Source organism: Clinocottus analis, unplaced genomic scaffold (assembly GCF_023055335.1).
Source record: "Clinocottus analis isolate CAN_PGR_092001 unplaced genomic scaffold, fCliAna1.0.p SCAF_5, whole genome shotgun sequence".
Lineage (NCBI taxonomy): Eukaryota > Metazoa > Chordata > Actinopteri > Perciformes > Cottidae > Clinocottus > Clinocottus analis.
In genome coordinates, this window is record NW_027176207.1 from 3,164,882 (window position 1) to 3,177,817 (window position 12,936).

Here is a 12,936-nt window from a genome sequence, read left to right on the forward strand (position 1 = left end):
GAAAGAGCAGCTTTGATCATTGCGATAATTAAATCAGCTGTTTTTTTCCATCTGCTACAAGAGATTAAATCAGGATCGTCCACTTTTCATCCACTATCTCGTGTTTTTAGAAAGTCAAACAGTAAATCTGAGCTCAGACGAGCTGCTTTCCAGATGGTTGTTCATGTAGTGTACGACGGACAGCAATGTGTCAGGAAATCTCTTCAATCTTGCAAAACCTATTCTGAAAAAGTATTTTTTTCTCTCTGCCCTTTTTGATTATTTGCTGGTCTTGGTGGGAAAACAGATATCAGTCATTTCATTTCTCTGGTTATGAATATATAAAACATTACATTTCCCCTTCCTGTGTGCAAGATGTTGCTCGAGTGCCGCCACCTAGTGGAGGGTTCATGCTAAAGCATTTCGCTCTGCGGAAAGACTGGCCTTCTCAAAGACATTTCTATTTATGAAAACATAAGCAGGAAGATAAAGATCATTTGACATTTTCCCTCCGTGGAGGTCAGTGCTGGGTGACATCATCTCAAACACTGTTTGAACATTAAACAGTCCAAGATATGAGCGTATGAAGGCCACGGCTGAACTGTGGTGTGTTCAAACACATTTATTATTATGTGAAATATGATCCAGATTACATATCCAATTGCTGCTGGTGCTTTTTCTTTTTTTTTAATAAACGATACCAATAATTATGCATTTGGCAAAGAAATGCATTTTGTTATCTTGGAAGGAAAACATAATTATGAAGCTATTTGCTCATTTTCTTTCATATTTAGGACACGAGATGCTGATTTTAATCTTCATCAATTTTTTTCCTTTGCAAATTATTAGATTATTGGTCCAACTTTGAAAAAAATAATCCGTTTCATTATTGCTCTTTATTATAAAATGTATGGAAGTTGTGTTGACGCTGTGATCCATTTGGATTGTGTAGCTTTGGTTAATATGCTTATTACTCATAATTACACACCCGGCAAAGGGAAAGAAAACCTTTTGGAGATTCAACCGATTGTTTGTTGGTTCATTTGTTTCTTGAATATTTTGTGGAACAAACTCTCTGCAGAGTTGGACTGAATGCGCGATGACTCAGAACAGACAGAAACCGACTCGTCACTGTGGGCGAACTCAATTCACACGGAGACAAATCAAAAGACCGACCACTTTCAAAGAGGTATTTTGTTTGGAAAATAACAGTACAAAAACTCTTCCAGTACTTCCAGCATCGGTAAATACAGTTTACGGCATTCAAAAATAACATTTCGAGGGCGACGCGCCACCTGCGCGCTCCACTGCACCCGACGTGTCTTTCAGGGCGCGACCGTGTCATCCTTCAGCAGAACACATGCACGTTTTGAAAAAAGGCTGGTAAGGCATCTGAATAGTCGACATGCTGCTTTGGGTCAGTGATTTAGGCTAGATGTATCATTTCTCTTCTTCTTTTAAATAATATGCTACTTATTTACAGCAACTGTGTTTTCAGTATAAAAAAAACAACATTTTCATTCACTTCCGTGGGGCTGGAGAGGCATCAGGGTGACGTTGATTAAAATCTATTCTACTATATTACAACATCTGTGAGTGGGAGGCGACCAGCGCCTCCGGTCTCCGCCCTAGTAGCCGAACATCTGCTGTGCGGCGCCGCCCTGCTGCTGCTGCTGCTGCTGCTGCTGCTGCTGCTGCGGCGTGGGCGGCTGGTTCTGGATGGACCTGCCGGGCTCGGGCCCCTGGGCCTGCTGCCCGTCCCCCTGCGCTCCATCCACCGCGTGGGACACCTGGCCGCCTTCCGCTGTCGTCGCCGCCGCCGGCACGGGCCTCCACGCCAGGGTGGGGGCCTCCAGCTGGTGGCCCATGGGGTTGACCAGCGTGGTGACGTTGATGAAGTGGGCCACCGACTGGGGCATCGCGGCCCCGCCGGGGCCCACCGTCTCCGGGACGAGCTCGGCCGGCCGGTTGTGGAGCGTGGCGGAGCCGCTGACGGCGTCGAAGGTGACGGTGAGGATGGAGTTGTCCAGGGTGAGGGGCCGGTCGCCGGCCGTCAGGTGGCCCACGGCCACGGGCTGCAGGCTGGTGAACTGGGCGGGGGCGTGGCCGGCGATGGGCGTCACGGTGATGTTGGTCAGACCCACCGAGCTGTTGGGCGAGGACGCCGACGGAGCGCTGGGGTCGGCCAGGACCACCACCTGAAACAGCAGCGGGTCAGTACACGTGTACACCGCACGGTTACGGGTGGTTTGTTTAAGGAGGGACCACGAACAACAACGCAATTACATAAGACAGATTAATGGTAGTTTATAAACACACTATGTCACTTAGAAATGTCCTTATTTTTCAAAGAAAAGCACAGTTTTTTTCAATGAAGATAACATGAAATGAATCTGAAAGACACTCTACATTGTTAATGTGGTAAAAGACTATTCTAGGTGGAAACGTCTGGTTCTTAATGAAATATCTACAGAGGTGTATAGAGGCCCATTTCCAGCAGCTATCAGTGTTCTGATGGTACATTGTGTTTAGAAGACTAATGGATGAGTAGAAAACCCTTGAAAACCCTTAAAAACCCTTGAAAACCCTTGAAAACCCTTGTGCAGTGATGTCACACAGCTGAAAACAGCTCTGCTGGTGAGAGAAGCTATAAAACTGTTCTTTCTTTAAGCTAATTGAGTATCTGGAGCATCACATTTGTGGGTTTCATTAAACTCTCAAAATGGCCAGAAAAAGAGAACTTTCATGTGAAACTCTCCAGTCTGTTCTTGTTCTTAGAAATTAAGGATGTTTCATGCCAGAACATGCGAAGAAACTGAACATTTGTCCGGGTTACCCCACGCTTTTGAACGGTAGTGCACATGAGTTTTTTTAAGCGGCTACAAAAGGTGGGATTTGCTGAAAGGTTATGACATCATCTGTCAATATCATTAAACCCATCCAGGTTGCATTTCATTATTACCCTTTCAGAGGGACCTGCTGTTCCACTTTGATAACTGCTGATATTGTAATCATCCATCGCATCTTAGAAGCTTCCAGTATTACAGAGCCACCTGTATATCAGCAGTGCTTCTGGGAAGATCTCCACGTTTACCTGTTGGATACTCTGCACGGCAGAGCTGGTCTCCGTCTCGTCGCCGACGATGACGGCGCTGAACTCCACCATGGGCTCGTGCCTCGGCTCGGCGAAATCGGCGTACTCGTCGGACTCCGAGAGCTCCGGCTCAGCCAGAACTCTCGGCTTCTTCTTGGGGTGTCGGGAAGGTCGGCCGAGCCTCTCGTGGGGCATGCCGTCTTTTTCCAGCGCGGGCGGAGGCTTGAGGAGCGAGAGGAAACACCACAATGAAGTTAAGAGGATGAAGGACAACGATGCGCAGTCTGCCGGATACCGGCATCATTTTAGCGTCCGATTCCTGGATGTGGAATGTGTGAATCGTGCAAACGCTGCGCCGCGAAAGACCTGCGATCCAACCTGCACGATGCTGATGGACGACTCGTTGATTGTCGATGCTTCCTGAAGATCGTCGAACTCATCCAGCCTCACAGACACCACCTGGAGGCGCGCAGGACAACAGTTACAACGATGGCAAAGGAGGGCCAGCGACCGGCCCCCGGGGGGCGCTACAGCAGGGACTCACCTCCGGGTGCTTGCGCCGCAGGTGGCGGTTCATGGAGGCGCGGGTGGACACCTTGGTCCCGCAGAGGTGACACGACTGGGCCTCCACCTTCTCGTGGGTGAGGTGCACGTGCTTCTGCAGCATGTACTCCGTCAGGTACTTCTTGTCGCACGTGGCACACGTCCAGGTCTTACCCACTGCAGAGAGAGAGAGAGAGAGAGAGAGAGAGAGAGAGAGAGAGAAAGAGAGAGAGAGAGAGAGAGTTAGTCCTGCATGGCAACAATGCACTGATGTGAACACATTTACCGTTTGACTGCAGGCTCTTTAATAAAACTAGTCAGAAATATGACTGAATACTTCAATAAATAATACTGTTCCTAATACATTCCCCTTGCATCTTGTAATTCAGTGAAACACACTCATTTGCTCCCTTAGTGAGATAGATGAGCAGATCAATGCCTCTCTCATGTCTGTGCGGTAGCTATGATGCTACACAGACATGGTTAGCTTAGCTTAGCTTAAGACATTGAAACAGGAGCAAACAGGTAGCCGGGCCAATGTTTACGAAAAGGAAAGTTTCTGCAGTTTCTAACTCAGTTTCTGGGCTCAGTTTCTGTTCCCGAACTACACATCTTCCAACTGCCAACTTTTAATGTTCTTTCATTTTTTGAGTGGCGTTCAGTTTTGTTTTTTTTAAATCCTGGCTGCAGAATCCGCTCGTTTCTGACTATAAATAATAGTCAGTGTCGAGGCTGGGACGTGTGCGTCTTAATCATCGCGGTCTGACTCCAGACACTCGCCTGTGTGGATGAGTTTGTGCGTCTCCAGAGTCGTCCTCTCGCTGAACGTCTTTCCGCACAGCTCGCACATGAAGTCCTTGATACCTGCGAGCAGAGCGTCACAGTCAGACAGGAACGACGAGTTCTCTTCTGGGAGGTTTGCACAGTCAACATCACAGCAGCGCGCGACGGCCGCTTCAGGTTTCTGTGATCTGAAACGTCTTCGAGCATCTGTAACACACACACACACACACACACACACACACACACCTGGGCTCACCTGTGTGTCTCTTGTAGTGCTTCAGCATGTTGACCTTCTGGGCGAACTTGCGGTTGCACTCTTTACACTCGTACTCCTTGATGCCCTTGTGCAGCTTCATGTGGTGCCTCAGAGCGTGTTTGGTCTTCATGCCTGCGCAGAAAAAAGATCCGCTCGATATCGTGATGTTTTGGACGTGATATGAATAAAAACAAACTCGGTGTCGTCTCTCGTTCCTCGTCCTTTCATTCCAGAAGCAGCTGGCACGTCGCTTCGTAAAAGGCTGATTCGACAATTTGGAGACGGGAGCGTTATTTTTCCCGCATTGAAAATGTTTTATGTTTTGGATCAAAACAGAATATTTCATTGGATAAAAACATGTTGTGAATTTTGGAAAGGATTACGTCTCTCTTTTTTAAATTAAGGTTGAGTTGTGAATACTAATAATATAGTATTGAGTGAATACTCAATACTATTATCATATTTATCATTGCAATACTATTATCATATTTATCATAGCAATACTATTATCATATTGTTGTCCAATACTGTTATATCTTTTATATTTTGTGCCTTATTTATTCATTTTTACCTTAAGTTTATTGTAATTCTGTGTTTGGAGGACCGAGCAAAATATGCTTTTCATTGTATAGAATAACTGTCTGTAATCTGTGCGTATGACAGTAAAAACATCTTGAATCGTTCAGGTCTAAATGAACATGCAAAGATAAAGGAGATTGATTTATAATTTGAATATCAGTGTTATGAGTGAAGACTGCCGTCGATGAGCTTCATGCTGCTCACAAGTTAAAGGCTTTTACTATTTCTTTGTCCGCTGTGGACTGAGGCGCAGAGCTGCTGTGCGTTCCTGAGCAATACGCAGCGTAGCCACATCTCCAGCCTGACCGATGAGCTCTTTAAACAGCAGCAACACGCTGCAGCGACGACTTCAGAGCAGGCTTTAGTTGGTCAATGGCGCAATCGCCTTCCGATTGCCTCAAGATAGCAACGCGGCCTCTGACCGCGCCTCCTCCTCAAGAGCAACATGGCCGCTGGAGCTCAGGTCCTGCGGGCCGACGTGCCCGTCACACAGTGAGAAACCGGCGCGTCGCATCGGCGAGGGCCTGACCTTTCCCGCACTCGGCACACAGGAAGTCCCGGATGTCGTCGTGAACCCTGAGGTGCTCCTTCAGCATGTCCTTCCTGGCGAACGATTTGCCGCACTTATCACAGCCGTGGCTCTTCACCCCTGGGTGACCGAACAGAACACACACACACACACAAAGAAAAAGTATTGTTATCACACGTCTGTGAGTAACTTGTGTTTCTGTTGCATGTGATTACAGCTTCATTTTTCTCATATCTCTAATGCACGTTTCTCTCCAGGATCTCTTGTAATGCTTGTATGACACGTACTTCATCTAGAGACAATAATAAGCTTTAAAATGATAAAAGCGAGGTCATTACAGTTTTACATTACACTTAGCTGACGCCTTTATCCAAAGCGACTCACAACAAGTGCATTCAACCGTGAGTTCAAACGCAGAACCACAAGAATCAGGAAAGAACAAACGTTCCCGTTCGGAGGTTCTCTCTTTAGAAAACGCAGCGTAAACAGGAAGCGCTAACTCGGCGCGACTTCTCACGATGTGAACAGAATATAGTCGAGGTGGAGCTCCCAGTGGCACCGTTGTACTTCCTGTTGCTTTTGTTGCACTATGGATGCAATCTTTTGGCAACACCAAGGCTCATGATGTCAGAATCACAACCAGCTTTATTGGCCGCGTGTGTTTACACCTTTATACCTCAGGAGGAAACTTCGAATGATTTCGAGTTCACACACACACAACGGGACACACACACACTTATGAAGTAACTCTCAGGCCGTCGTCGCTCACCAGTGTGGATGATCTTGTGCCTTTCCAGGTTGCCGATGCTATTGAAGATCCGGCCGCAAATTTCGCACGGGTGGATGTACCTTCAGGGACACGCCGGCAGAATTTAAATCATTACGATTACTTTTGCATCTCGAGGTCATTTTATTTCACATTTTACGACCCCACTTCGGCCTTCTTTCCTGTTCCGTACCGCCACATACTTTTAGCGGTACCCGACCTGAACCGCGTCCGAGTACCGACGCCGAGCAGCGAGTCGGACAACACGTTCGGCGTGCTTACTTCTGCACCGCGGGGTCAGGCAGCTGCTCCCGGTGGATGACCAGGTGAGCGTTGTACGTGGCCTTCAGCGCGAAGCGTCTGTTACAGATCCCGCAGCCGTAGCCTCGCTCCTTGTGCTGCTCCAGGATGTGCCGCAGGTACTCTTTGCCCTTCGCGAACGACAGCTGGAGGGAGGTTTGTGGATTTGAGTGAGGGGGGATAACAAGGCGGGGTACACAGACAGTTCGTATTACGCCGTCTGCCTTCAGCGTCGCGCGTCAGACGGCCCTCGGACGCCGCTCACCTGGCATTTCTTGCAGTTGTACTTGTGGTGCTCGGGATCGTCGTCCTCGTCCTCGTCCTCGTCCTCGTCGTCCGTTTCGTCGCTGTCGCCCGCTGAAATGCCGATCTTCTTGATGAAGCCCTCTCTCTCCTCCTCGTCCATCAGGGCGATGTCCTGGAGCAAACACAGCTCTTTGAAATGATTCAGCGCAAACGGCTGAGCTCCAGAGGAGGAGTCAAAACCGAATTTGATGAAGCCTCCGATTTTGAAATTCAATGATGAATATATGATGATGATATCTGCACAAATAAGTTTGGTATTTACTTTCAGTCAAAAGTTGGCATCAAAATATACTTAAAGCACAAAAAGTAAAAGGACTCATTATACACGAGGCTTGTTTCAGAATAATATACATGATATTACAGGATTGATTGGTGTGATTATCACTTTAATGGAGTAGCAGGTTCAGGTTCAATTAAAGTTTATCTGTGATAATTCACCATTGTAATTTATTTCTTTTTATATTTTGTATTATTTACCCGAATATGCAACAGTGCTCGAACTATCGGTATAAAATAAATCCTGTAAAGGGCCATAAAAGGGCTAAATATTTCCCACTAAATTATAGTAGAGTAAAAAAACTACCGAAGTACCTGTAAATAGTACTCAAGTACAGTACTTGGTAAGTGTACTTAGTTAATCTCCTCCACTGTAAATATACAACACTACCTGACATCATGCCACATTGCAGACTGATCTACTTTATATACACACACACACACACACACACACACACACACACACACACACACACACACACACACACACGCACGCACGCAATGTTTTTTACGATATAAAAAAAAAAGAACCGTCATATTTTTAGCTTAAGTCAGATAAAACAAATATGAGCTGTTTTTCTTCAGGTCCTCACGGCTGAGTCTTGTCGCTCGCTGACGAAGAAAAGAGAAAACATGGCGGCCAGAAGCGGCGTCTCACCTTGAAGTGAACGTGGATGTGATCTCGAAGGACGTCCACGCGGAAGAACTTGCGCGCGCAGATCTCACAGGTGTACTTCTTATCGCCGTGAGTCAACAGGTGCTTGTTCATGTTGCTCCTGCAGGAGAACACCTGTGTGCACACACACACACACACACACACACATGCACGCACGTCACAGAGGGAAGTGCATGCTGAGCACCCACAATGCATTTCCCCTTGAACCTGACGCCGTGAGACTCATCGCTGCCGGGGGCGGGGAGCGCTCACCTTGCCGCAGATGGGACAGGGCGACGGCTCCTTCCTGTACCTGCTCCCTTCCTCTCCGTTGGCCTCCAGCTCCTCTCGCTTCATGTGCTTTGGTCCTGTCAAGATGCACGCCTTTTGGTTTTAAAAAAGCTGACTTTTCATCCAGTCCCGTGCTCGTGAAACCAACCCCAGATTGTTAACGACAGACCTGAGCGCGACGCACAGCGAGACCGAGACAAACTGAAGCCCGACTCACCCACGCCGTGCCGCCGGTGGTGCTCCTGCATCACGTCTTTGCGGTAGAACATCTTGTTGCAGATTTCGCAGGAGTAGAGCTTCTCGCCGTGCTTCTTCTTGTGCTTGGAGAGGTTACTGTTGGTGGAGAAGAAGCGCGAGCAGATGTCGCACTGGAACGTCTTGTCGTCTGCGGGGGGGGGGGGGGGGGGGGAGAAAAGAAAAAGAGAGAACGAGAGAGAGAGAGAGAGAGAAATGTGAAACATCTTGCAGGGGAAGAAAAGCGAGGACGCGATACGTTCCTGAGGGACTAACCTACCTGTCCGACAGTTGTGGAACTTTAAGGCATTTTCCAGGCGGAAGGACTTCTCGCACGTGTTGCATTTGTATCTGTAGTCCTGGTCGGGCTGTTGGGAGCACATGGAGGTGACTCATTGACCAGCAGGGGAAACCAAAAGCTGCAGAGCCGCCGGCTCCGGAGACTGAACTCACCATGTTCTTGCTGTGCTTGTAAGAGATGTGCTGCTTCAGACTCTCCTTGCGGCTGAACAACTTGTCGCATTCGTCGCATTTGAACAGCTTATCACCTGCAGACAATGCACAAAAAAAAACAAAAAAAAGGGATTCCTTCATCCGCTCATTCCCAATGCTAACCGATTTCGACCTCGGCTCACTGATCTGGGCTCACCGTGAGACCGGACGTGCCGGTTGAGGTTGCTGCTGTTCTGGAAGACCTTGTTGCAGAGCGAGCAGCGGTACATCCGCTTGTGCTCTCTGGCTTTGTGTCTCTTCGGGGCGACGCCGCCGTCCGGAGAGCCCAACGGGCCGCTGCCCTCTGCCGCCGGCTCCGAGCTCGCCATCGAGAGCTTCGCATCTGCACACACCAGGGGAGGAGATACTGTCACAACACACATTGGAATTTTGCGACTGAAGATATCATTTTGCAGTTGAACCTGTGTTCTTTATAATTACAGGAAATAGAAGACATCACCTTTTCCTAATATTACATTAAAATAATCAAGAGGCACAGAGGCGCTTTGAGCTAAATGCTAACTGTGTAATGTAGCCAGCGGGCCATTATTGTTCATCCGGTAATTTGTGGAGGGATTTTAATCCGGGCTGACAGGTGCGTCCCTCGGGCAAGGCCGCTAGCCGCCAATCACAGACCGCCTCAGTTAGATGTATGTCACGTTTTCCCAGAATGCCATCCGACAACCTCTGAAGGGAACACGTTGCAACAGGTTCAGGCACACTTGTGCAGAGTTGTGTGTTACACAAGTAGGAACGAGGCGGTGGAGTGACAGCAACAAGGCCGGGACTCTTATCCCCTCTCATCTACACCACATGTTGCATATTCTCTGATACGTCGTGCTGTGAACCTTTGCAGTCATGAGACAAGTTGCTAATGTGTGCACAAAGCTTCCATTTGAATTCAGATATATTGTACATATGTTACAGTTTAATAGGAGTTTCTTTTATTCTATATCTACGTTATATTCATTGTACTTTCATAGTATTTTTCCGCTATTCTATATTTGCCTTTTAGGATTCTCGCAACACCTGCTTCTGTTTTTAATTCCCCCTTACTATGATAACGTTGAGCAGTAGTGCACCAAAGAAAGCAAACTTGATTCTAAATCTGACAGCAAGTCGAGAAAAAGAAAGTAGTGAGAGCTGTATTGCAATGTGAACTATAATAACTATAATATCTGAGATGAATTACTATGATTATATGTCGTTGAACGCCAGCACTACTGAAATGCTGATGATTATAGAGGACGTTCAAGTCCATCTCAACACATCCAGCGAGTTCTCCACAGAGACCGTCTCTTAAACTCTGGTGGCTTTCAGGCTTTCCGGCGCCGTGACGTCCTCTCTCTCACCTTTGCTTTTGCTTTTCCCCGCCGTCGCTCTGGTCCTGCGCGCCTTGGCTCTCCTCGCTCGGCCCTGCCCTCTCTTGGGGCCCGGTTGAGCTGTGGGGGGGTTGACCACCTCCTCTTCCTCCTCCTCCTCCTCTTCTTCATCGGGGCCGACGAGGCTCCCCTCCTCGCGGGGCGTCGCTGCTGTCGGCGCCTCATCCAGGTGACTCAGCACGTCGTCTGCGATCCGCAGAGGGGAATCAGAGCAGTGTAACGATGACGCGGCGTTTCCTTCAGCTTAAAAGAGACTTCTACACCCCCCGCACTGTGGAAACACCTGACCCCGACATGACCCCGGACGCAGCTTCCCTCTCAATGAAACAGACTAACTGGAGGTGATGGATGTTTTTTTGAACGACCTTACCTGCGTTGTTTTCTTCAGCCACCGGGGGCATGTGGGCTCCAGCTGTCTCTGAGGCCTCCACCACGTCTGAGTAAATAAGAGAGAGACGAGCTGTGAGACACAACTCACGCTGCTGCCACGACGCGGTACAACAGCATCCGGGCCGCGGCGTCCTCTACCTGGGGGCGGTGCTGGTGGAAGCGGAGGCCGAAGCATGGGCTTCTCCATCTTCTTGGCGTAGAAAGCCCCGTACCAGACCCTCAGCTCCGTTCCCGGGAACACGTCCTGGGAAACAAAAAAAGTTAGATAGCCAACGCCAATCTTCTGTCAGAAGTTAATGACTAAAACCTTTTAAGATCAAAACGACGCTCAGGTCCGAGGGCGGGACGCACGCACCTGGGAGGTGTTGAAGTACACGTCGTCGTCCTGCTGGTAAGCCGTCAGATTCTGGTGCGTGTGCTCGGCGGCGGGCCGCACCAGCATCATCCAGTTGCAGTCCTCTTCGCTGCCGGAGTCGAAACACACCACCACGCCGTTGTTCTGGAAGATCTGCCCGTCGGAGGAGGGGGGATGCGACCAGTGAGGAAACGGTAATGACAACCACATCATGTCGTTATGACAAAGCACAGCATCAAGCGGATTCACCGGGCCGCACCTTAAGAGGGAACGAGCCTTCCTTCTCCAGGTGGGGGGCCCTCTTGGCCTCAAAGGGCCCGAAGCGGGTCCTCTTGACGAGCCGGCGCATCACAAACACCCCCTCCTGCCCGTCGGCCACCTGTCTGATCTCCAGGCTGTTTGGCAAAGACGACCTAGAACAAGGTCAAGAGCAGCTTGGCGTGATTGTTGGAAACGCACACAAAAACAAAAACAAAGGCATTTAAGTCACCCGGTCGGTGTTGTGCGACGACAGTAAGTGCCGCGTGGGATGGAACTTCAAGTACCAGAAGAAAAAAACTCTCTTCAAGGTCTGAAATATGAATAACACGACACTTGGAGAAGCTTTGTATTATCACGCTCCTCTCCAGGAGGAAGACAGAGGTCAGAGGTCAGAATACTCTTCTTCTTCTGCTCGAATATCTGCAAACGGACTCAAGGAAAACCTTTCTGTTTGATTGCAGTCAGTGCTTAGACTCACCGGGCCCGGCTGAGGACGAAGGAGTCCTGGACGGTCACCAGCGGGCCCAGCTCGGGGCACTCGGAGTCATGGTACTGGCCACAGTCCTCACACCCTGCAGACACACACACACACACACACACATCACACCTGTCACCGCAGGCCAGACTCGCACTGTCAGGCAGTACAGTGAGAGAGCTCTGGGGTTCATACTCACAGATGAACTCATCTGGCGCCTGCTCAGCCATTATGCCAACCTACAAGCAGGAGAAAGCTCATCAGACCATCACCTTGCCTTGAGGAGCAAACAAGTGTCCCACTGTATCGTTTAAACGCACATTTCTATGAGGGGGAAGTAGTTTAAAGAGTGTGGAACTTCCGAGCCTGCACGCATATTTAACCTGGGACACTTGAATGCATCAGACGTCTGCCCGGGCCAAACGGCAGCGTATTGTGACAACATTAGCGGGGTTTTGCTCTACGCGGTGCAGTCGGAGCGTGCATATTAATGCGTGCAGTCCGGGCAGGAGACGAGATCCAGGATTTGAGTCGCTCCCAAACGCTAGCCGGGTTTTAACTCCGATCTGAGCGGCTGGTCCTCGGTCGAATGTAACAAAGAACAGTCGGCATGGCGGATGGACCGGAGACGCGAACCGCCAAACCGGAGTCGATGCTCTTCAACGCCGGGCAGCCCGCGGTGGAGGCGGCGCACGGCGGCGCGGGACGGACCGGACGCTGCGGCTGCACCGTCACGACGGCGCTGCGTCGCCATTTTGCGGGAACTCGGTGTACATTTAGAGGGAAACACGTTACCTTTTCTGCAAAAGACCCTTCATTTAGCGAATCCTGACTCCGGGTTCCAATCCGCTCCAGAAACGGCGCAAGACCGGAAACGAGCCGCGCCGAGTGCATTGTGGGAAGTGTAGGCTCGTCCAAAGAGACTCAATCAGGCGTTAATTAGAAGAAAACAATAGATATTGTGGTGTAATTAAGTGAAGAAGAAGATAT

At 49.2% G+C, this 12,936-nt stretch overlaps 1 protein-coding gene across 2 annotated transcripts; it reads right to left on the bottom strand.

Annotated features, from left to right (window-relative positions):
• Positions 1-876: 876 nt before the first annotated feature.
• Positions 877-12,840, bottom strand: prdm15 (PR domain containing 15). Of its 2 annotated transcripts, none has more exons than XM_068601384.1 (24): positions 12,742-12,840; positions 12,146-12,185; positions 11,950-12,043; positions 11,470-11,623; positions 11,211-11,363; positions 10,994-11,099; positions 10,836-10,901; positions 10,436-10,651; positions 9,241-9,426; positions 9,045-9,139; positions 8,872-8,959; positions 8,575-8,742; positions 8,340-8,434; positions 8,070-8,201; positions 7,095-7,247; positions 6,812-6,975; positions 6,533-6,612; positions 5,764-5,883; positions 4,656-4,787; positions 4,397-4,480; positions 3,618-3,793; positions 3,452-3,532; positions 3,074-3,295; positions 877-2,177 (listed from the first exon to the last, which is right to left on the bottom strand). In XM_068601384.1, the coding sequence occupies exons 1-24, from the start codon at positions 12,838-12,840 to the stop codon at positions 1,608-1,610; spliced, it is 3,474 nt and encodes a 1,157-aa protein (XP_068457485.1). In that variant the 3' UTR covers positions 877-1,607. The 2 variants fall into 2 exon arrangements, with proteins under 2 accessions (XP_068457485.1, XP_068457487.1); XM_068601386.1 differs by having other exon boundaries at positions 3,440-3,532; positions 12,742-12,819.
• Between the last annotated feature and the right edge of the window lie 96 nt (positions 12,841-12,936).

Excerpts from the sequence above, each read along its gene's own strand:
- prdm15 (XM_068601384.1), bottom strand. The coding sequence starts at position 12,840 with ATGCACTCGGCGCGGCTCGTTTCCGGTCTTGCGCCGTTTCTGGAGCGG. Across the intron at positions 10,902-10,993 it reads TCCACCAGCACCGCCCCCAG|ACGTGGTGGAGGCCTCAGAG; the intron begins GTAGAGGACGCC and ends TTATTTACTCAG. Across the intron at positions 5,884-6,532 it reads GCACAAGATCATCCACACTG|GGGTGAAGAGCCACGGCTGT; the intron begins GTGAGCGACGAC and ends TCGGTCACCCAG.